General features: G+C 38.1%; 1 protein-coding gene, 1 non-coding gene and 1 pseudogene across 2 annotated transcripts; 2 read left to right on the top strand and 1 right to left on the bottom strand.

Moving 5' to 3' along the window:
* The first annotated feature begins 7,740 nt into the window (after positions 1-7,740).
* Positions 7,741-10,626, top strand: LOC139187315 (olfactory receptor 2D3-like; annotated as a pseudogene).
* An 8,929-nt stretch (positions 10,627-19,555) lies between these two features.
* Positions 19,556-20,647, bottom strand: LOC139187150 (olfactory receptor 2AG1-like). The gene has a single exon (XM_070803155.1). The coding sequence runs from the start codon at positions 20,596-20,598 to the stop codon at positions 19,666-19,668; it is 933 nt and encodes a 310-aa protein (XP_070659256.1). The 5' UTR covers positions 20,599-20,647; the 3' UTR covers positions 19,556-19,665.
* Positions 20,648-24,901: 4,254 nt separating this feature from the next.
* Positions 24,902-25,007, top strand: LOC139176196 (U6 spliceosomal RNA). The gene has a single exon (XR_011560651.1). It is a non-coding gene; the product is annotated as a U6 spliceosomal RNA (small nuclear RNA).
* The last annotated feature ends 678 nt before the right edge of the window (positions 25,008-25,685 follow it).

Below are 25,685 nucleotides of genomic sequence, written 5' to 3'. Positions count from 1 at the left end.
AATATTTTGTAAACTGCAGTGGAGGTTGACTGTTGGGACATGGATCAGCAGACTGCAGAAACTGCAGCTTTCTTCACTCATCAACTTCTCTCTTCATCACCACTGTCCTGTGTTTGCCTCATGCGCCCATCATCCAGGTGAGAGTGGGTGGGGTAACTACGGAGCACTGATTGTCTTAGGGAGTCTGAAATCTCAAGTCTGTCCTTCGGAATTGGGCTTTGCCTTTCACTCTCCTGTTCCTCTCTCTTTTCAACCTGGTTTCTAGAAGAATACTTGCTCGTCTTTTGCTGCTTCTCCTGAATAAAGGCCTCATGAATCCTTTTCCGCAACTCCAAGGAGGAGGATGAAGCTATTAACCAGGGATACTAGAGTGACTGCAAGGCTGTAGATATCCACTGCCTCCCTTTTTGCATCAAAAGCTAATCTGCCAGATTCTCCTCTGCCTATTGCTATCTCAGTGCTCTCCTTTGAGAGACTGCTTCCTCCTTCCTTTTAACCACTTAGGTTTGAACACTGGGAAGAAAGAAGGCCAGGATGGAACCTGAATTTCCTGTCCTGGCAGGATCTTGTTGTGTTTGGAGGTCCCTGAATGGCCACACAAGGCTATGTGAGTGTGCTCATTCGTGTGTGCTGACATACACAGATCTTGGTATCTTGTCCTTTATCACACTGAACTTGTCCTTCTTCATTTGGATGTGGCTGACAGTTCACTCACTCTCTTTAATATGGTAATCTAGGATTTAACCTAGGATTTTAATCTTTAACCAAGGATTTTCTAAGTCAAGATCTTCCACCCCAGGTCAGAGTTCGATGTTCCAACAGCTAACATAGCCCTCTCTTTTCACTTTTATTTCTCTTGAGAGAGTGAATGTATTGGTGTGCTGTGTAGGCATGAGTCTGTTTATTGATTCATTTAACTCATTTTTAAACCTCTACTATGTGTCAGGTGATGTTAATATACAGATACGTGAGATAGATTTTACTATCTTGAAAAAACAACTTAGTCCAAGAAATGGATGTTTAATCAAATACTTCATGTACAATGTAACCTTTTCATGAAAACAAGGATGTATAAATCTTTTTCTGGACATTGTGAAGATAACATTCAGTTTCTACCTTGTATTCTGATTACAGACCTTTAAGAAAGTGATTACTTTAAAGCCGACTCTAGGTAACTAAATGGGTGGTTAAATAGAGGAACCAGAACATTTATGTGAAAGAATGCAAAGTTTTAGAGAACTATAGATGATTGTTTTGACTGTAGTCTAGGATAATAGGTTAAAAAGAGAAAATTTATGATGTATATGTTGGCAGAAGACAGATCACCCAAAGAATCTGAAAAGAAAAGAATGCTATGAAATTGAGAAGAGAATTCACAATTCTACAGTAGTATCATTTGCATTTTTTCTGATTTGTTTTCTCTCGTGGCTTGAGGCAACCAGAAATTATAAGTAAAAATTCAGGATGGGGTTCAGAGGACATAATTAAGATGTAGAAAAATAAGAGAAGAAAAGCAGAAAGTGATCCTACAATAGCAAAAGTGAGAGATTTTTAAGAAATATTTATAGTTAAATTATGCCAAATTCCTTAGACATTGAAGATGATATGAGATGAGAAAAAGGTCATTGAATGGACAAAAGAGTATCTTTGATTTCAACACAATGATAAAATTAAAAAAAAGAGACTGAAAGGATTTGAAGAGTCAATGATATGATAAAAAAGTAGAAGTAATGGGTAATGAGTAACTGATGAATTTACGAATAGAAGTCAGATAACAACTAGGACTAGTGTGATAAAGGAAGGTTGTGCTGATTCTCTTTTTTTTTTTTTTCCCTAGAAAAAAGTTAAGGTAGTTAAAATTTAAAAGTTACTCAACTATCTTAAGGCTCAGTTTCACTATTTATGAAAAATGATTGGATAATATTACCAAAGTGTAAGATCATTCTAAAGAATGATTGGGATAATGACTATCAAGAGTTTAATGCAGGACTTTTCAATGAAAAGCAGCTTTAAGAAACAATATTTATAATGGTCCAGAATAAAGTCAGAGGATAAGAAGAGGCAAGAGATGAGATGAAGAGGTGAGCAGGCACCAGGTAACAAAGGATTGAGTGAAAGATTACTTATTTTCTGTATATAAAACAATTTGTTTTTATTAAAGATATAAAATCACATAAAAATGGAAAGAAAAATTTTTTATAATCCCATCACGCAGAAAGACACACACATGAACACCTTGGCCAGGCAAGTTTTTAAATGAGAATATTTTTAAATATAAAATATTTTTATAATTCACATTTCATCTTAAATGTTTTGCAAAATTTTGATATTAAATAATTTTACAGTTTTGGGGGCTGCATAGTATTCCATCATTTGGATGTTCTATATTTGATTTTTTGAGAATATTTCTTCTTTTAAAGAGTAGTAGTTATAATATTATAATAAAATCCTCACAGATTTATTTTATCCATATTGTTTTTTGAAAAAATATTATTATATTTATTCATGACAAATAGTAAGTCTGAATTTACTATATCAAAGTATACTGCTCATTTTAATGCATTTTCTATATGTTGACAAATTACCCATCATGCAGGTTTTAATATTTTTGTTTCCCAAAAAACAACAGCTTCATTATCATTGAATACTACAAATTTTAAAAATTTATGCCAATGTGATGGTCAAAAGAACATCTAATTTTAATTTGCCTTTTCTTGTATTGAGGTTGAAATTCACTAATTATGAATTGTCAATTCATGTGTATATCTTTTCCCTATAATATTTATAATTTATTTTCTGATTATCATTAGACTTTTTATTACTAATTATAAAATTAATATCAAGGATATTGATCCTTGATCTCCTATATTTGCTAAAGTTAATTTTTCCATGTTGTTGTTTACTTTCAATTTTTGTTTTGTGAATGCATTAAAAGATTTTCCCCAGCTTTACTGAGGAATAATTGACAAATAAAAATTGCATATATTTAAGGTACACAATGTGAGGTGTTGATGTATGTATACATTGTGAAATGATTACCAAAATCAAGTTAATTAATATATCTGTCTCTTCACAGTTACTTTTTGGGGAGAGAAAAATTAAAATCTATTCTCAGCAAATAAGTGTATAATACATTATTAACCATAGTCACTGTGCTATATGTCAGATCTTCAGAACTTATTCATCGTGCTTGATTGAAACTTTTTACCCTTTTATCAAGATTTTCCCATTTTCCCTGCTTGCCAGTCCCTGGTAACCACCATTCTACTTTCTGCTTCTATGAGATCAATTTTTCAGATGCCACATATAAATTAGATCATAAAGTACTTGTCTGTCTGTCTCTGGTTTATTTCAATTTAGCATAATGTCCATCAAGTTCATCCAAGTTGTCACAGATGGCAAAATTTCCTTCCTCTTTAAGACTGAATAATATTCCATTGCCTATGTGTGTGGGGGTCTGTATCACAATTTCTTTATCCAATCACCCATGAACAGATTCTTAGGCTCTTTCCATAATCTTGGCTATTGTGAATAAAGCTGTAATGAACTTGGGAGTGCAGATGTCTCTCTGAGATACGAATTTCACTTCTTTTGATCATATATCTGGAAGTGGGACCACTGGATCATTGGTAGTTCTATTTTTAATTTTGAGGGGAAATTCTACACTGTTTTTCAAATCGCCTCCCACCAACAGTGTAAGTGGCCTCTTTTCTCCGCATTCTGTCAAAATATGTTATCTTTTGTCTTTGTAATAGTAGTTCTCCTAATAGGTGTGAGATTATTTGTCATTGTGGTTTTATTTACATTTCCCTGATGATTAGTGATATTGAGCCTCTTTTCATATCCCTGTTGGCCATTTGTATGCCTTCTTTTGAGAAATATCTATTCAGTTCTTTCATTTTAAAATCAGGTTATGTGTTTTCTTGCTATTGTGCTGTTTGAATGAATGTGTAGAGATTAAAATTGAAGTAAAGTAAGTTTTTTTTTTTATAGTTTGCACTTTTGTTGTAATGCTCAGAAAGGTATTCTACTACATGAGATCAATGGATAATTACCTTATTTTTAAATGTTTAAGGTTATTTTTATGTGTGTACCCATGTGTAATGAACAGACACATATCCTTCACCCTTCTGGAATGTTTTCTTTGTAATGAATGAAGTGGACACATTTCATTTGTTTGTCAACTCTAGGCGTACCTCAGAGATACTATGGGTTTGGTTGCAGATCACTGCAATAAAGTGAGTGTTGCAATAAAGTGAGTCATGTGAGTGTTTTGGCTTCCTAGCACATATAATGAAAGTTGTATTTACACTAAGCATACTAAAGACTATTAAGTGTGCAATGACATTATGTCTAAAAAACCAATGTACATGCCTTTATTTAAAAATACTTTATTGCTAAAAATCTAACCATTATCTGAGTCTTTGGCAAGTTATAATCTTTTTGCTGGTGGAGGGTTTGAAATATTGTGAGAATTACCAAAACATGATATAGATACACTAAGTGCAAAAATGCTTTCGGGAAAAAATGGTGCAAATTGACTTGCTCAACTCAGATCAGATCAGATCAATCACTCAGTCAGGTCTGACTCTTTGCGACCCCATGAATCGCAGCACGCCAGGCCTCCCTGTCCATCACCAACTCCCGGAGTTCACTGAGACTCACGTCCATCGAGTCAGTGATGCCATCCAGCCATCTCATCCTCTGTCGTGCCCTTCTCCTCCTGCCCCCAATCCCTCCCAGCATCAGAGTCTTTTCCAATGAGTCAACTCTCTGCATGAGGTGGCCAAAGTACTGGAGTTTCAGCTTTAGCCTCATTCCTTCCAAAGAAATCCCAGGGCTGATCTCCTTCAGAATGGACTGGTTGGATCTCCTTGCAGTCCAAGGGGCTCTCAAGAGTCTTCTCCAACACTACAGTTCAACTCAGAATTGCCACAAATCTTCAATTTATTAAAAAAAAAATGCAGTATCTGCAAATCACAGTAAAGTGAAGTGCAATAAAAAAAGGTATGCCTGTGGTCAATTATTCCAGCATGATTTGCTGAATAATATGTGCTTTACTGATTTATCAGAAGCATTTACACAATTCTTGCACAGCCTTTGAAGGTTCTATTTCTATTCTGATCCAGTGATATATCTTTTAGTTTTTACATTATTCTAATATTATTTTCATTGTTACAGTTTGTATTGCTTGTACTGTATTATCATTGTAATTCATTCAGGTTTTTCATTTTAAATAATTAAATTTTCTTTTTTACTTAGAAAATGCAGGCTACGTTGTACAAATCAAACAATACAGACAGGCTTAAAAAGTAAAAGTGTGATCTCAGTCACTTGCCCTGCTCCCTCAAGAATTCTACTTTCTGGGGATAATAACTGTTAACAGAATAATTTCTATTGATCTACAAATCATGTACACAAACTATTCTTCTATAGCACAATAGACTTTGTAAGAATTCTTAAATATCATTATTTTTATTTTTTATGCTTGAATTTTGAGAAAAAGCTAGGTTCCAATGTTAGACTTATATTACAATAATTTCCCTTTTAGACTTTCAGTAATAAAGGAGCTTTTAAATAGCTATAAGTATATTTTATTATGTCAAACTCTAATAAGTTAGATGATCAAATTATCAAAACTGATTCATGCATTTGAACCTTATTATTAGGTATTTGACATTTTATTTACTATTCTCTTCATTTTCATATATGTTTGGAAATTTCCATAGTAAGACTTTCAAAAAGAGAGAAAACCATGACTAAATCAAACTATTAAGTTTGTCTTTGCCCTTCATTCCATATACCTAGAAGCCTCTCATCATCCCCTATCATATTTGGCCTTAACATTGAATTCTGCTAGCAACACAGATCCAGTTCCAAAGGATGAACAAAGGGCAAAAGAAGGAAAAGTGTAAAAACAGGGAGAAGAAGCATTTTCCTCACTCAGACCTAGCAGCCATGTGTTACTTGTTTTGTCCTTAATTTTCCTAATCTTTCAGTTACTTCTAGATTACAATCACATTACTGTAATGGGATATTATATAATATTATGGGCTAGCTTTGTTTACTGTCCTAACTTCTTTAAATGCTTTGTATGTTATTTAATGTTTACATAAGCACTATAAGATATGTATTATTAATCTCATCATTTTGCAGATGAGGAAAGCAAGGCACAGAAAAGCCAAGTAATTTGCTATTGGTCACACATCAATCAGAAAAACTAGGATTTAAACCCTGTAGTTTAGCTACAGAGCCCCAACTGCCAATCAGTGAGTTATGCTGTCTCCTGACAAATGGCAGCAGCCCATGAGCAGTTGACTCTCACTGTAGGAGAAATGACTGTGGAAACACACATATACCACAAATATACATGTATACACAGATACACACACCCATTCACACTCGATTTCAAAGATTAAAATGTATCACATACAAAGTTTGACAATTTGCTTATATATGTATTTATGTTGTACACTTACATATAATTGATTTTGTAAGTCCTTTATATATTAAGGATAATTTTAAAGTGTTTGCAAATATTTTCTCAGGTTTATTTACTTTAAATTTTGTTTAGAGTGGCATTCTGATATTCTTAAATTGGCAGTTTTGTGGGCATTTTTCTTTATGATTTCTTTCTCTTAGTGTTTACGTGTGTGTGTGCTTGTTTAGGAAAGATTTTACTATCCAAAGATTGAATAGACCGATAGATAATCAAAAAATAGGTAGACAGATTGTCTAATTATATAGAAAATCAAAGTGTTTTTAAAAATTAGATAATTCAATTGGGATTAATTATTGCTTATACGACCAGTCCTGGGTGTTCATTGGAAGGACTGATGCTGAGGCTGAAACTCCAATACTTTGGCCACCTCATGTGAAGAGTTGACTCATTGGAAAAGACTCTGATGCTGGGAGAGATTGGGAGCAGGAGGAGAAGGGGACGACAGAGAATGAGATGGCTGGATGGCATCACCGACTTGATGCACATGAGTTTGGGTGAACTCTGGGAGTTGGTGATGGACAGGGAGGCCTGGAGTGCTGCGATTCATGGGGTCACAAAGAGTTGGACACGACTGAGCGACTGAACTGAACTGATACTTACATTATATGTATGTATAAATATGTTTATATAAACATATGTATGTTATATTCTAAAGTGAATATCCAATTGTTCTATATCATTTAGAAGTGATACACTTCAGATGCCACATTTGTTAAATATAAAATTTTCATACATACTAGGAAATGTTTCTGTTCTATAACATATTTATTGGTCAAATGCTTTATGCCAGTTCAGTATATACAATATTAGTAGGGAAGGAAAATTTTATTATATATTTTATATCTGGTTAGGTATGTTTCCTCTACTCCCTCATTTTTCTTTTCCACACCTCATTTTCTAGTGTAAAATTATGAAACTAGAAGAAATTAAAAATAAGTTTATTAAATTCCATTACAAAAATCTTCTGTGAATTTGGTTGGAATTTCGATGAATTTATGGATGAATTTGGATGAAATGAACATCTTTACAAGATTATGTTCCTGTAAGTCGGACACAACTTAGCGACTGACTGAATTGATGCATAAAATTAATCTGCCTATTCACTTATTCAAATATAATGTTTCATGGTTTTCTTCACATAGGTCTTTGAATGTTTTTTAACTGCACACTGTTAAGTTTAGCAACTGTGAAGGAATTCTTTTTTTTACTAAAATTTCTACTTGTTTTTCACTTACTCATCTTACTAAGCTTGCTTTGGATCCCTTTGAATTTCTTAAAGGTGTACAATTAGAGATCTGCAAATAATCTTTGTCAGTTTTCTCAATATTTTTCCTTGAATTCTCTCTATTGTCCTTTAGGCATGACACCTCAAAATGCTTTAAAATATGTGCAAATATGCCTGTTATTTGTGTGCCTATAAATATGAGTTTGAGTTAGCTCCAAGAGTTGGTGATGGACAGGGAAGCCTGGTGGGCTGCAGTCCATGGGGTCACAAATAGTCAGACACGACTGAGTGACTGAACTGAACTGAACTGAACTGATAAATAGCTCTGCCATAGTGGATGAGCTCTAAAACCCTTAAAATGGAGAAAGTCTGTGGATTTATCTTCAAGGAGTGGAGAGAACTGGGCTAAACCTTAACCTTCTCTACAACCAGTTTTTTAGTAAGAAAGGAACATAATTGCAGGATATAGAAAGGGTGACAAAGGCTTAGATGAACCAGTTTGAAAATTTCTGAGTCTTTGTTTCATCATCTGTATTTGGGGGATAATAATAATGAACTCATGGAATTAAGATTTAAAATTAAAAGGATAAAGAAACAATAATGACTGGCCCCAGGAGAGTGCCTGACACATGATAATTAGTATGAATCTTGCCAAAAGGCTTTGTGCAAAGAGAGAGAAAAGAGTGTTGAGGACAGAATAGGGCATATTTAAAGGACACCACAGAGTACAATGACCAAAAAGGCAGCTATTTCTACTGATGCACCTCAGTGTCCTCCTCACATTGAGAACAAATGACAGATGAATTTGTTTAAGGGCCGGGATTACAAACAACAATATCTTCCTTAACTTCCCTTTCCTGGCTTCAGAGCACTTGTTTAGGATTACTTTGTAAATATAAAGACAAAAACCTGCCTTGACAAAAATGTTGTCAGTTTGCAGCATAAAAATCTAACTGGTTTAAAGCAACTGCAGTATGTTTGTTTCCCAAATTTATGTAAAAGAAAGGATGCACTGTGTGCAGCTCTTAAAATCTTCTCAGAACTATGTGTAGTCCAGCCAAGGCTCGGTCACATAGCATATTCAAGATGATTGCTGGCTCTCTGGTTCTACTGAAAGGTTCAAGGGCAGAGAAAATCAGAAAGGGATTTCAACTGTCAGAACTACCAAGCAAAAAGAAAACTCTTCTAACATATGGAAGCAGATAAGAGTTGGAAGTCAATGGCCCAGTTTTGTATATTGATTGATAAAATACTTGTTACTCAAATAGTTTTTAACTGATCAATATGTATGTGCTTTTTTCCCTTGGTGCTGACCTATAAAGAATATTAAATATTCATGGAAGAAGGAAACCAAACATATGTGACTGAATTTGTCTTCCTGGGCCTTTCACAGAATCCACACACACAAGTCCTGCTCTTCTTCCTTTTTCTGATCATCCACCTGCTGACTGTGCTGGGAAACCTGCTTATTGTTTTGCTCATTCACATAGATTCCAGGCTCCATACACCCATGTACTTTTTCCTTAGAAACTTGTCCTTTGCTGATCTCTGTTTTTCTACTACTACAGTTCCCCAGGTGCTAGTCCACTTCCTAGTAAAAAGGAAAACCATTTCCTTTGCTGGATGCTCAACACAGTTGTTTTACTTCTGGTTGGGTGTACTGAGTGTGCACTGCTGGCGGTGATGTCCTATGACCGGTATGTAGCTGTCTGCAAGCCCCTGCACTATACCACCATCATGACACATCGGGTATGTGCCCAGCTGGCCACAGGGTCCTGGGCCAGTGGAGCATTTGTGTCTCTGGTGGACACCACATTCATGTTGTGTCTGCCCTACCGAGGGAACAATATCATTAACCATTTTTTTTGTGAACCTCCTGCCCTCCTGAAGCTGGCTTCTGCAGACACCTACAGGACAGAAATGGCCATCTTTGCAATGGGTGTGGCCATCCTCCTAGCTCCTGTCTCCCTGATCCTGGTCTCCTACTGGAATATCATCTCCACTGTGATCCAGATGCAATCTGGGGAGGGATGGCTCAAGGCTTTCTCTACCTGTGGCTCCCATCTCACTGTGGTTGTCTTCTTCTATGGCTCAGCAATATTTGCCTACATGAGACCGAACTCCAAGATAATGAATGAAAGAGATAAAGTGATCTCTGTTTTCTATTCAGCAGTGACACCCATGCTGAACCCCATCATTTATAGTCTGAGGAACAAGGATGTCAAAGGGGCGCTCAGGAGGGTGACTGCAAAATAGATTTTTTGAAAGTGGGAATCTCTGAATTTGATGACAATTTTAGGGATGTGGAGAGAAGTGACTTTTTTATAAAATTTTCCCATTTTCATTCCATTCCTACACTTCTGTTTTCTTCTCCTGTTTTCCCACGTCTTCTCAAATAAGTTCAGCATATTGCCTAATCAAAGCGAGGGACCTTGATAGACACAGGAAAGTAATATAGAAAGGAAAAGAAGGGAGAAAAATATAGGAAGAAAGGGAAAGAGAAAAGAAAGGAAGGAAGGAAATGAAAGGTTGATGAATAAACAGTCACTACTCTTCAAGCCCATACAAGCTAATAAGGAAATCAAAACAAGTAGACAACTGTACATCAAAAAAACAAAGACGCAAACAAAACTATCACAAATAGAAGAGTGTATTTCTGGCAAATGGATTCATTTTTTTCATACTTGCATGCATTCATCAAATATATTTTGAGTACATCATATATTTCAGGTATATTTCTGGAAGATCAGGCTATAGATGTAAAAAAAATAAAGTCTTGATGGTGTTATATTTCTAGCATAGCTTAAAATTCTCATTTAAACAATATCTGAAATTTTAAAGAGAGAATATTTAAGGAACAGCAAATGGCAGAATTTTTCTAAGAGTATGTATATGTTAAGAAAATAATGAGCTATAAAGATGAAAGTAAGACAGAGTCTAGACTGAGATATACTCTTTTTTATACAGAAGAATTTGCTCAGCATGCTGCTGCTAAGTCGCTTCAGTCATGTCCGAATCTGTGTGACCCCATAGACCACCAGGCTCCCCCGTCCCTGGGATTCTCCAGGCATGAACACTGGAGTGGGTTGCCATTTCCTTTTTCAATGCATGAAAGTGAAAAGTGAAAGTGAAGTTGCTCAGTCGTGTCCGACTCCTAGCCACCCCATGGACTGCAGCCCACCAGGCCCCTCCATCCATGGGATTTTCCAGGCAAGAGTACTGGAGTGGGTTGCCAGCATGTAATTCTGTAAATGCTGAATATAGATAATTTATAAGACAGTAATAGATAATGAGGATGAAGTTAAGAAAATGAGAACTGTGGCACTACTTTATGCCTTGTTAAGGCATTTATAATGTAGACCATAGTTTTACATATTATGACAAAATGATTCCTAGGTCGTTTTTTGAAGATATTAGTCAATTCACGGTGGGGTATGGAAGTTGATCTTAGGAATCTCCTTTTGTAATGAGTCCCAAGTGATTCTTAAGCACACTAAAAATTGTACACTGCATTTTAGGTAATGGAATGGCTTTTGTAGAAGCAAATTGTATAATTATTTGCTTAATATCTGATTCAACCATTAGGCTGCAAATTCCATGGCAGTAAAAACTGTGACTGCTTTGTTGATCTCTATATTATCATCTATAGTAAAGTATGCAGCCATTGTTATTGTTCAAGAAATATCCTTTTCAAATGAATGGATAAAGCAAGAGTTTAAAAGAGAGATATCAGCTGGAGAAATAGATCTTCAAGTTTACTGTAAATAATTGCAAGTGAAATTTGACATATCTCAGGATATGTGCCAAAAGTTTTAATCAGAAAACCAAGCTCATGCATTGGAATCTTGAAAGAGTTATATTAAAATGCAAATTCCTGGTCCTATTATAGACCACAAGGGTGGCAAAGATGGAGGCAATACAGATGTTTTGTAACAATATCCCAAGGTAATTCTGAAGTGCAATCGTGGATGAGATGTGATGTTCAAGAAAGACAGTGGGAAAGAATCCAAGACAGAACCTTGCAGTTACCAACATTTCAAGGTGGAAGTATAGCCAATCAAGTCTGAGGCAGCAAGAATCAGAGAAACAGATGGAGTGTCAGATGTGGTGAGAGGAGTGACCGTCCAGGAAAGATTTCTCAAATGACTCAGAGTTTTGTGTATTATTGATAAAAGCCTATTGAATTCATCAATTTGGTCATTATTGACCTTGGCAAAGATTATAACAGCAGAATAATTGAATGGCATAATTATAGACTTTTGGAAATCATACAGAATCAATTTGTGAGGAGGCAACTTTTAAGTTGAAAACTGAAGGATGAAAGAGTCAACCAGACAAAGGTGTGATGGGGAGGGGTGGGGGTGGTAAAAGGCTAGAATCCTTTTCTTTTTACTAACAGAGGCTTTTATCACTCTTAATATAACAAAATTATTCTATGTCATCTTCCAGTTCTAGTTCTAGTTTTGATACCCCAAATCTAGATTCACCTTTTGGTGGGTATCAAGTCAAAAGACACAGCTAAGGCAAAGTCAAGAGAAGGAAGGGTTTCTTGTTTTTCTTGACTTTTCTGTATTCTTTTGCTCCCTTAAGATCATTAATTCCTGAGACCTGCTCAAGGGCTAGCAATATGGCCAAACTTAGAGCACAAAATGGTTTAGGTGAAAAATGGCTTCTTCCTATGTCAAGAAAGCCATGCCTGGTTCTCTTTATACAGTGATCCCCTACCTTATCTGCTCAGTTTTCCTTTATGTAAAATAATACTATTTGCTTTAGCAAAGTAGTCAGCACACTTTTTCTGTAAAGGGGTAGAAACTAAATATATTCAGGCTTTTCAGGCCATACTGTCCCATCACAACTACTATTGCAGTGGGACAACAAGTCATAGACAATACAAAAATGAATGTGTTCCCATACAACTTCCCCGGGTGTGTTTACCAATCCCTGTTCTAACAGATAAATCTCAGATCTCAGTGGTTTAACAAGCAGAAGCTTATTTTTCACTTACACAAATTCTAGTTGAGGGATGGAGTGAAAGATGTGTAGACCTAGGTTGACAGAAGTTCTGCTGTTTGCAGGTTTCATGGTTATGTTGCATGTCAATATCCAGAAAAATGAAGATTAAAAGGTTTTTCGTTGGTAGGCTTTGTGCCTTAGGAGGAACACACATCATATTCCACTGGTTGAAGTTCAATCACATGGTCCCACATATGCACAGAAACAAGAGGGACATGAATATAGGGTGGGCAGCCTGACAGTAGACTGTGTTTTAACCATTAGATCTTAAAAAAATCTGGAATTTATTTTAGGAGAATATATATATATATATATATATATATATATATATATATATATATTCCTGTATTGTAAATTAATATGGTACTATTTTCCTAAATATTTAGCCAGTTTTTCTAGTATCATGGTTACTCATCTTTTCCCATTAATGTCAAATATACCATAAAATACACTAAATTTCAATATGAATATTGCCTATTTATCAACTACTACACTTTATTATATTTCAATTACTGTAGTTTTAGTTGGTAGGACATGTCTCTTATATATCATCTATTCTACAATTTTCTACTTCTTAGCTTGTCCAAATTCACTTTTTAAAATGCCATTAAAGCTTTGATAGTTATAAATTTGAATTTATAGGTTATTTAGCAAAAAACTAATATATTGTATTTAAATAAAATAGTAATCTTTGTATGTACGAACATAGCATATTCCTCTATTTCATCAGTGAAGATATATACATGCACTTACATGCATATACATTGCTATTGTAGAGACTGTTCTATATAAATACCTCAATTTTTATGGAGAAGAAGCTATGACACACACATAGCAGAGTCCATGCTCTCATGGAATTTTCATTTTGGAAAGTGGAAACAGAGAGTGAGCAGGTAAACCAAGGTGTAAGAAAGTTTTGCGTGATAAATACAATGAAAAAAATTAAAACACAGTGTGCGATAATGCCTTTTGGTTTGGGTGCATGCCATTTCAATCGGTAACCTTTTTGAAAAGGTAAGATTTTTAAGATGAGATGTGAATGACAAGAAGTAGTAAGACAAGCAGATCTGACAGAAAAACATCACAGGCTAGGACAACAGCTACTAACTGGCTCTAAAGCAGAAATAATTTTTAACCGTGTAATGGACAATAGGAAGGTCAAAGGAGTTAGAGTGAATGTAAGAGAGCACGGTTTCAAATATGGACTGACTGGTAGACGCAGTGAGATCATGTGTATCCTTCTTGAAAAGTGAAATGCTCTGACATGTTTATGATGGTCAATCTTAAACCATCATAAATAGTTTAAGGAGGGACAAAGGGAGAAAGCAGATTATAGAGGGAAAGCAATGGAAATAAGAAATAGCTACTGTGGAACAATAGGCACCAGATTATGGTGACTGGACTAAGATGCTTTGGGGAGAGACTGCAACAAGTGCCCACATTTGGAATGTATTGTATGGATGAAACCAACAGGATTTACTGGAGTCAATAAGCAAAAAGGGAAAACAATGTCTATCATTTGTTGTACTATAAATGGTAGCAGCACAGCATGTTTAAGCTACTAGAGAATAAGTTTGTGTTTGTATGTGCATGTGAGTCCTCCTTTTCAGCATAAATACATATCTGTAGACTCACACATCTACACATGTCAAACATACCTTTTGCAAGTGTAAGGATATTTCAATATAGCCTTGAGATAATGGAAAACTAGTCTTGTTTGTGTGCTTGTTTATTGTGAAATAATACACATATCTGTTTACTTACAGCCTTTGCTGATGCCTTGTTTTTCTTTTACTCATTTCAGTATTTTTGGAATTTTAGGCAGCATTAAAAAGTCTCCATGTCAAAAACAAAACAAGGAAAGATAAACAAATAAAAAACACCTGTTGCACTGTCCAAACTGGGGAGTTTCCATGATGGCTGATGTTTGGAAAAAGGAGGAGTGAATATGATGCAAATACATCCAAACCACTACTAGTGTGGGCATTAAACTAGGCTGCTGACATGATCTTTTAAGAAGGTTGTGTGTGCATGCTCAGTCACTCAGTCGTGTTCAACTTTTTGTGACCCACCCGGACCATAGCCCAGTAGGCTCCTTTGTTTCTGGAATTTTCCAAGCAAGAATACTGGAGCAGGTTGCCATTTCCTCCTCCAGGGTATCTTCCTGACCGAGGGATCAATGTCTCCTGCATCTCCTGCATTGGCGGGCGAATTCTTTACCACTGAGCCACCTGGGAAACCCTTTTAAGAAGGTCAGTTGGTCTAAAATTTGTACAAAACTCAAGTCCCTGACCCTGATAACTACATCTCATCAGCTGTATGGTCCTTGCTTAGGCTTCCCAGTTGAAACTTTCTTTTTTGGGACCTTATATTGGTTCACTATGGACTCCTCCAAGTCAGAAGTCATGTCTGAAGTTTGCAAAACCTCCCTCCCCATTTAATACTGTAGTTAATTGGGAAAACAAAGAGTAAATTTTAAATACAATGTGATCAAATAACAAATGCTGGAGAGGGTGTAGAGAAAAGAGAACCCTTCTACACTGTTGGGGAGAATGTAAGTGCAGCCACCCTAGAAAACAGTATAGAGATTCCCCCAAAAGAGAAAAATTGATTTACCATATGATCCAGCAAGCCCACTCTTGGGCATCATCTATCTGGACAAAACTACAAGTCAAAAAGCTACATGCACCCCTTTGTTCATACCAGCACTATTCACAATAGCCAAGATGTGGAAATAAACTAAATGCCCATTACCAGATGAATGGATGAAGATGCGATATAGGTATACAATGGACTACTACACAGTCATAAAGAAGAATGAATTAATAATTAAGTATAATTATAATATTTAATTATGATATAAATAACTATAATTAAATAATTATATTATATTGAATACAATTAGTATGTATTTATTTACTTAATTATATACTTGATTTAACATTAATAATTAATTATAATTATCATGTGCTGTGCTTAGTCATGTCTGACTCTTTGTGACCCCATGGACTTAATTAACAACAAATGCATTAATTCATTCTTTTTATGTCTGAGTAGTATTCCATTGTATATATGTGCCATACCTTCATCTGTTCATCTGTTAATGAGCATTTAGGTTACTTCCATGTCTTGGCTATTGTGCGGAGTGCTGATACGAACAGAGGAGAGCATGTATCTTTTTGACTTGTAGTTTTTTTGACATGTATCTTTTTGACTTGTAGTCCAGATAGGTGCCCAGGAGTGGGATTGCTGGAGCATATGGTAACTCAGTTTTTTTTTTTTTTTTTTTTAAGAACCACTAAAAGGTTCGTCTAGTCAAGGCTATGGTTTTTCCTGTGGTCATGTATGGATGTAAGAGTTGGACTTTGAAGAAGGCTGAGCGCTGAAGAATTGATGCTTTTGAACTGTGGTGTTGGAGAAGACTCTTGAGAGTCCCTTGGACTGCAAGGAGATCCAACCAGTCCATTCTGAAGGAGATCAGCCCTGGGCTTTCTTTGGAAGGAATGATGCTAAAGCTGAAACTCCAGTACTTTGGCCACCTCATGTGAAGAGTTGCTCATTGGAAAAGACTGTGATGCTGGGAGGGATTGGGGGCAGGAGGAGAAGGGGACGACAGAGGATGAGATGGCTGGATGGCATCACTGACTCGATGGATGTGAGTCTCAGAGAACTCCGGGAGTTGGTGATGGACAGGGAGGCCTGGCGTGCTGAGATTCATGGGGTCGCAAAGAGTCGGACACGACTGAGCGACTGATCTGATCTGATACTGTTTTCTATAGTGGCTACACTAACTACATTCCCACCAACAGTGTCGGAGCATTCTCTTTTCTCCACACCCTCTCCATCATTTGTTATTTGATCATATTGTATTTAAAATTTACTCTTTGTTTTCCCAATTAACTACAGTGTTAAATGGGGAGTGGAGTTTTTGAAAATTTGGGACAGGACCTCTGACTTGCAGGAGTCTATACTGAACCAATTTAAGGTCCCCAAAAAGAAAATTCAACTGGGAAACCTAAGCAAAGACCATATAGCAGGGACAAGGACCTTGAGTTTGAACAACTTTTAGACCCACTAACCTTCTTAACGGAGAAGGCAATGGCACCCCACTCCAGTACTCTTGCCTGGAAAATCATGTGGACAGCGGAGCCTAGTAGGCTGCAGTTCATAGGGTCACTAAGAGTCGGACACGACTGAACGACTTCCCTTTCACATTTCACTTTCACGCATTGGAGAAGGAAGTGGCCACCCACTCCAGTACTCTTGCCTGGAGAATTCCAGGGACAGGGGAGCCTGGTGGGCTTCCATCTATGGAGTCGCACAGATTCGGACATGACTGAAGCGACTTAGCAGCAGCAGCAGCAACCTTCTTAAAAGGGTGGTTATAGGAAGATGGGGGCTTCACTGATGGCTCAGATGGTAAAGAATCTGCCTGCAATGCAGGGCACTGGGTTTATTCCCTGGGTCAGGAAGATCCCCTGGAGTAGGGAATGGCTACGAACAAAGCTAGTGGAGGTGATGGAATTCCAGTTGAGCTATTTCAAATCCTGAAAGATGATGCTGTGAAAGTGCTGCACTCAATATGCCAGCAAATTTGGAAAACTCAGCAGTGGCCACAGGACTGGAAAAGATTAGTTTTCATTCCAATCCCAAAGAAAGGCAATGCCAAAGAATGCTCAAACTACTGCACAATTGCACTCATCTCACACACTAGGAAAGTAATGCTCAAAATTCTCCAAGCCAGGCTTCAGCAATATGTGAACCGTGAACTTCCTGATGTTCAAGCTGGATTTAGAAAAGGCAGAGGAACAAGAGGTCAACTTGCCAATATTCGCTGGATCATGGAAAAAGCAAGAGAGTTCCAGAAAAACATCTATTTCTGCTTTCTTGACTATGCCAAAGCCTTTGACTGTGTGGATCACAATAAACTGTGGAAAATTCTGAAAGAGATGGGAATATCAGACCAGCTGACTTGCCTGTTGAGAAACCTATATGCAGGTCAGGAAGCAACAGTTAGATCTGGACATGGAACAACAGACTGGTTCCAATTAGGAAAAGGAGTACATCAAGGTTGTATATTGTCACCCTGCTTATTTAACTTCTAGGCAGAGTACATCATGAGAAACGCTGGGGTGGAAGAAGTACAAGCTGGAATCAAGATTGCCAGGAGAAATATCAATAACTTAGATATGCAGATGACACCACCCTTATGACAGAAAGTGAAGAGGAGCTAAAAAGCCTCTTGATGAAAGTGAAAGTGGAGAGTGAAAAAGTTGGCTTAAAGCTCAACATGCAGAAAATGAAGATCATGGCATCTGGTCCAATCACTTCAAGGGAAATAGATGGGGAAACAGTAGAAACAGTTTCAGACTTTGCTTTTTGGGGCTCCAAAATCACTACAGATGGTGATTGCAGCCATGGAATTAAAAGACGCGTACTCCTTGGAAGGAAAGATATGACCAACTTAGATACCATATTCAAAAGCAGAGACATTACCTTGCCAGCAAAGGTCCATCTAGTCAAGGCTATGGTTTTTACAGTGGTCATGTATGGATATGAAAGTTGGACTGTGAAGAAAGCTAAGCACTCTTGAACTGTGGTGCTGGATAAGACTCTTGAGAGTTCCTTGGGCTGCAAGGAGATCCAATCAGTCCATTCTAAAGGAGATCAGTCCTGGGTGTTCTTTGGAAGGACTGATGCTAAAGCTGCAACTCCAATACTTTGGCCACCATATGCAAAGAGTTAACTCATTAGAAAAGAATCTGACACTGGGAGGGATTGGGGGCAGGAGGAGAAGGGGACAACAGAGGATGAGATGGCTGGACGGCACCACCAACTCGATGGGTGTGAGTTTGAGTGAACTCCGGGAGTTGGTGATGGACAGGGAGGCCTGGCGTGCTGTGATTCATGGGTCGCAAAGAGTCAGACACGACTGAGTGACTGAACTGAACTGAACTGAACCCACTCCATTATTCTTGCCTGGAGAATTCTATGGACAGAGGAGCCTGGTTGAACTACACAGTTCATAGGGTCACAAAGAGTTGAATGTGACTGAGTGACTAACACTTTCACTGTTGGAGACATGAGTTCAATCCCTGGGTCAGGAAGATCCCCTGGAGAAGGCAGGTGGCAACCCACTCCAGTGTTCTTACCTGAAAGATACCACAGACAGAGGAGCCTGGTGGGCTACAGTCCAAAGGGTCACAAAGAGTTGGATATGACTAAGCAGCCAAGCACAAGCGCACAACAGGAACATGGATGGAAATAGAGATCATCATACCAAGTGAAGTAAGTCAGAAAGAGAAAGAAGAATACCATAGGCTATCACATATATGTGGAATCTAAAGTATAACACAAAGGAACCTACTTACAAAATAGAAACAGACTCACAGACATAGACAACAGACTTCTGGTTGCCAAGAAAGAGGGAAGGAGGAGGAGGGGTAGACTAGGAGTTTGGGGTTAGCAAATCAAACCATTACATACCGAATGAATAAACAAGGTCTTACTGTATAGCAGAGGAAGTTATATTCAATATCCTGAGATAAGCCATAATGGAAAAGAATATAAAAATGAATATATATATATATATATATATATATATATATATATATATATAACTGAGTCACTTTGCTATATAGAGAAAATCAATACAATATTGTAAACCAACTATAATTCAATAAAAATTAAAAAATGAATACTTACATAAATACAGTCTAATACATATCTCAGAAATTCACAGAAAGACAATTTACAATAGCATTTGACAAGTAAAGCTACATTCTTCATTTTCTATTAAAAGACATACTCTCCACTATGGTGCTTTTGCCATGAATATTTCATTTTTAGCAGAAAAACTTCTGACTTTGAGGAGGAATGAATTCTGGTGTCAAGCTATAAGCTCTCCCAAGATGGTGAAGTGTGTTCATAGCATATATTTTTGTAGGACCCTCCTCAAGGCCCCCATAACCTCTTTATTCCTCAGGCTGTAGATGAGGGGGTTCAGGGCTGGGGTGACCATCGTGTAGAAGACAGAGATGATGTTGTCCTGCTTGGGGCTGTGCAGGGAACTGGGCAGAACATACATGAATGTGGCAGCTCCATAGAACATCCCGACCACAGTCAGGTGGGAAGAGCAGGTGACCAGGGCTTTCTGCCTCCCTTCATTTGAGGGCATGTGGAGCACAGTAAGTAGGATTAGTGTGTAGGAGGCAAGAATAGCAACAAGAGGTGGAATCAGGAAGGTCACACCAGTCACATACAACATGAGTTCATATCTAGAGGCATCTTCACAGGCCAACTTCAATAGAGGTGGAATCTCACAGAGTAGGTGGTTGATTTTCCGGGACCTGCAGAAAGGGAAGTGCATGGTATACAGGGTATGACATAACGCATTCAAGGAGGCCAGGACCCAGGGTGTGGCCATCATGAGCCAGTAGACCCTTGGCTTCATGAGGACCATGTAGTTCAGAGGATGACAAATGGCCACATACCTGTCATAGGCCATGAAGGCCAGCAGGAGGTCCTCTGCACCACCCACGGTCAGTGCCAGGAACATTTGAAGGGCACAGCCCCCAAAGGAGATGGTGTTTTCACTGAGCAGAAAATCTATGATGGCCTTGGGAGTGACAACAGATGTGAAAAGGAGGTCCATGAGAGAGAGCTGCCTGAGCAGGAGGTACATGGGCACGTGGAGCCAGGCATCCATTGTGATGACCAGGAGCAGCAGGCCATTGCTGGTGAGGGCCAGCATGTACAGGACTGAGATTGTGGCACAGAGCAGCCCAGGAAACCCACTGTTATTCAGAATCCCCAACAACATGAAGCCACTTCCCAGGGTGGAGTTCCAGTGCTCCATTCTTGTGTTGTTTCTTTAGTTGCCTAGAACCAAGTAGATTCTTGGTGAATTTTTGTTATGATGGCTCCATAGTTTTGTACCATCAGAGGCCCTGTAGGATGGCCAATCCAATGGTAACTGATTTTTCCTCTTGATCTCTCAATTTGTGACTCTTTATATCTTGCTAAAAAGAACCCATCTAGTTGGAGAATAAGCATCACAGTAATAGATAAACAGTAAGAGGTCACTAGATGAGAATATTATTCAGGATCTAAAACCTAAATATACATCTCCCAAGAAAGATCAAATCACCTCTCTCATAACAATAAAGCAATATTCTGACATCCATGCTTCTGATTTTTCTGGTACTTAGGTTTTAAGTATAATGTTTAATCAAATGATTTACATGCCCAGTCTGTTCTGCATAGGCCTATTTTGAAAATGTAATACTAAAACAGGTACAGAAATGTGATTTCAATAAAGCACCTCAATATACTTCCCCAAATAACTTATGTTGACTTTGCGGTAAGCATTCAAAACTGTAGTCACAGCCTCATTAGAAGAGATAAAGTATGTCCAGCTTAGTTCACTGGACCAGGCTTTCGCTCTCTATGAGCCTAAGAGAGAAGGGATTATAGACTGTCTGCGACTAGAGATTGTTGAGTTTGAGGTACTGTCACTATTAGAGCTAAACCTTTAGGATCAATGCAAATAAAAAAGGGTTTTTTTTTTTTAAATAGGTTATGATAAAATGTCAGCCTGAGATTACTGAGAAATATGATAAAAAATAAAGACCTACTCAAGAAATTAAGATTGTTTTGGGCAGAAGTGGTAAAAGATGTCAGAAGCAAAAGAGTTTGTGTTGTATGCTGTAATCGGGCTCAATAATCCTAGCTTTTCTCTCTTGCACCTTATCCAGATCCCCATTCTCCCTCCTGCAGGGCCAGGGTACCTACACACCACTGAGGAGCCACAAAGAGGAGGAAGATGAGTTCCTGTTCTGGCACCTGCTCTTGGGGTGTGGTACCCAATCTCAAGGAGAAAATCAAAGAGACAGGGATCTGAGGTTGACAGAAAGCCTCATGCATCTTAGGAATTGGGCAGATAAATCCAACTCTGAATATAGGAATCTGTAAGTGAAACATATTTCTCTGTCATTTCCCTCCACTGTGTCACAGATTTGGCATTTACTGGTTTCTATTAGTCCCTATGGGGTTTACAGGATTTTGATGGTAAAAAGGTGTTAGAGCATGTGATAGACCTATCAGGTGCTTTTTAAAGTTCCTTTGGAGGCATTTATTATAATCTAAGTGTAAATATATTTATCAGGAGCCAGAAAAAGTACATGGGGTCTGAAGACAGCTCCTGATGCTTTCACCAGGAAGTAGATACCCTGGCCTGGGATGTAGCATAGAATCTTCTGTCAGTCCTCACTGATTCCTCTTCATGTTTAGAAAGCCAAGAATAGAGGGAGTTGGGGTGAGGTTTAGAGCCCAAGCACCAGAGATCCTAGAAGACAGAGTAGCTGAAGTTCTTAGGTCTGCACTGGGCTTCATCTTTTAAGAGGCTGTCCCCTGAAAGTGAGCCAATATTCTTACCTCAGGTGGTTGAGAAACCCAGCTGCTTGACCACACAGACTACCCAGGGGATTGAGGGTCACGGAAGATCCAGTAGAAAAGGAGAAGGAAGGGGACTTCCCTGGTGGTCCAGTGGTCAAGACTCTGTACTACTACTGCAGGGAGCAAGGGTTCAAGCCCTGGTCTGGGAACCAAGATCCCACATGTTCTACAGTGCAGGCAAAGGAGTTGAATAAATAAAATAAAGTAAAATAAGTTTTTTATGAAGAGAAGGAAGATACGACCTTTCCAGCAGTATTCAATTTGTAAAATTTTGGCTAAGTTGGGTTAGAAGTCTGAGGAGTTTGACCAAGAGAAGTATAGGACTCCTGTTCCTTCAGTTCCTCTGCAGATGTGCTCTGGAAATGTGGCACTTACAGATAGAGAGCTAACTGAGTCCTTGGGCCTTGGAAGTTTCTATGGAACAAGAATACGGCTTACCTCTTCTCAAGCCTGTAGAGAATTAGGAGAAACTTCTAATTCAGAAGCTGTGTGCTTCTGTCACACAGCTCCTCAAGTAAGAGGCTCATTAGCTATGATGCATTTGTCAGACAAAGTTCATCGGTACTGATGCTACTCTTGCTGGGGTCTGGGAGAAAAATTGAAAGCAGTGGGAATCTGGAGGAAGTAGATATTAGAAGGGCTGCTCAGAGGAGACCCAGTAATGACTGATCTCACTGTCCCTGGGGCCAACACCGAGCCAGGGCCTGTCCTGGGGGAGGCTGCCCAGTTTCCTCATCTCATAACCCCACCCCCTCTATTCTACCCCTGTGTTTAGAGGGACGTAGCCTAACTTCTCAGCAGAAATGGTCTCCCCTAGAAAAGCTGGTTGTAGAAACAGGATGGTAATGAATCCCTTTGGGCCTGTTTCCTGGTCCTGTATCCCTGCACTCTTCTCTCACTAAATGAGCTTGGAGGCCCTGGGTTTCTATGTCACCTAAGGGAGGCACTGATGGCCTGTTTCCAAATTACGACAGAACTGAGCAGAAAGTAAAGGTCCCTTTCATGGTCAGCCAGCCCTCTACCCCAGATTTAAGGTGGGTTTTAGGGCATCTGTGAAATGTTGCTTCTCACCTCCATAGCCCTGGCCTCTCTCATCATCCTCTTAGAATGGACTAGTTAAATCAATATGACTGTGCTCTGTGAAGTCTGTAATTATCAGGTCTTCTCTTCATTGACCTTTGTGTGAAAGTCACTCAGTCGTGTCCAACTCTCTGTGACCCAGGCCTAGGGGAATTGCAATCCAAGCCAGAATTCTCCAGGCCAGAATATTAGAGAAGGTAGCTGTTCCCTTCTCCAGGGGATCTTCCCAACCCAGGATTCAAACCCAGGTCTCCTGCACTGCAGGCACATTCTTTACCATCTGAGCCACCTCTGGTGATCTGTTGTATCTTCTACATAAGTTTGTGTATTTGGTGTTATTATTGTCTGCCACCAGTAACATCTGAAGAGAAAGTATGAAAATCTGTGAATATTGGGCAGGAGCCACAAAAAGAAATAGAGACAGTACTGAAGTTGGAGAATGTTAGTGTTAATGAAAATCTTTCAAATGCTCTCAGAAAAAAATGACAGATTTCCCACGGACAAAGACAGATACAGACAGAAGATGGTGGAATTTTAACTGCCAGTAATCAGACAAGAAATAAACACCTTCAAAAGCAATGAGGGAACATAACTGCCCCCACTTAGAGTTCTCTCTATGCATAGATAAAGTATCACTAGAGAGTGAGAACAAACTACAAACAGAATCACAAGACTTTACCACCAAAGATGCCCAATAAAATAATTTCAGCAAGAAAAAGTGTGATGCCTAGGGATGTTTACAACACAGGAAGCAATAGTGAACACGGAAACTGACTCAAGAAATGTGTTGCTAATTTTAACTGACCAATAATAAATATATTTGTATTTCAAAATAGTACAATTGAAATTCTTGACAAAAATCAAGAGATGGCAGGGGAATTTTTCCATTGGTACTTAAATAAGGCTGTCAAAGGAGAATATTAAAAACTTCATATATATTTATCTCCAATTATTATTTCCCACATTTTTTCATTTTTATTAAGGAACAATTTTCATACAGGAAAGCTCACCATTTTTAGTACAGGTTTTGACAAATATATATAGTATATAACCACCATCAAAAATCAAGATAGAGAAGTTGTATTGACTCCCCAAATTCTCTGTTGCCCTTTGGTATTCATATCCCACCCTCACCCAAACTCTTGCTAACTCTCTGATTTGTTTACTGTTGTTCTTATTTTCATATTTTTCTGCATGTTATATGAATGGTTTCAGATATTTTGAGTCTAGCTCCTTTCACTTAACATAATATGTTTGAGATTCATCTAAATTCTGCTATTATTCTGTTACCACTTTTTGCTGAGCAGTGTTCAGTCATATGGGTGCATCATAATTTGTTTATCCATTCACCAGTTAAAGGACATTCGTGTTGTTTCCAGTTTCTGTTGTTTGTGGAAAAAGTCATTCTAAATATTCACATGTAGGTTTTTGAGTAAACATAAGTTGCTATCCACTTGGGTAAGTACCTTGTAGTGAGCTTGCTCACTTATGATAAGTGCATTAAGTTGATAAGGAACTGTTTTCCATTGTAACTAATCCATTTCATTCCCAATTTTATTCTCATTTTTCATTCTGTTAAGCAATAAAATATAGAGTCTTTAAATTCTGATTAAAAGTGAAGAAAAGTGCTTACTTTGGCAGCACATATACTGAAATTGGAACAATACAGAAAAGATTAGTGTGGCCCCTGTGCCAGGATGACAAAAGATTCATGAAGTGTTCAAAATTTTTGTTCATTGCAATACTATTCACAACTGCCAGGACATGGAAGCAACCTACATGTCCACTGACAGATGAATGGATAAAGAAGGTGCAGTACTTATATACTAATACAGTGAAATATTAGCCATACACAGGAATTTGAGTCAGTTCTAGTGAGATGGATGAACCTGGAGCCTGTTATACAGAGTGAAGTAAGTCAGAAAGAGAAAAACAAATGATGTATATGAACACAAATATGGTATCTAGAAAAATGGTACCGATGAACCTATTAATATTTGTAGGGCAGTAATAGAGATGCAGACATAGAGCACAGCGGGGGAAGGAGAGGGTAGGACGAGTTGAGAGAGTAGTATTGAAACACACATTTCGGAAGTCCGAAACATACATTACCACAGGTAAAATAGACAGCCAGTGGGAATTTGCTGTATGACACAGGGAGTTCAGTCCAGTGTTCTGTGACAACCTAGAGGGATGGGATGGGGTGGCAGGTGGCAAGAGGGAAGGGACGTGTGTAAATCTATGGCTGACTCATGCTGACGTATGGCAGAAATCAACACAACGTTGTAAAGCAATCATCCTGGTATTAGCATTTAAAGAAAAAAGAAGAGTTTGGGGTAATGAGCAGGGTCATTTAAGCAAGTAAACAAGGATGTGCAATTCAAGACAGAAAGTCATTTGGGGACACAC

Source organism: Bos indicus, chromosome 15 (assembly GCF_029378745.1).
Source record: "Bos indicus isolate NIAB-ARS_2022 breed Sahiwal x Tharparkar chromosome 15, NIAB-ARS_B.indTharparkar_mat_pri_1.0, whole genome shotgun sequence".
NCBI lineage: Eukaryota > Metazoa > Chordata > Mammalia > Artiodactyla > Bovidae > Bos > Bos indicus.
The sequence above is the reverse complement of the archived record's forward strand: the minus strand, read 5'-3'. Positions and strand labels throughout refer to the sequence as shown.

What these genes read in the sequence shown, in the direction of transcription:
- LOC139187150 (XM_070803155.1), bottom strand. Translation starts at nt 20,598, where the DNA reads ATGGAGCACTGGAACTCCACCCTGGGAAGTGGCTTCATGTTGTTGGGG.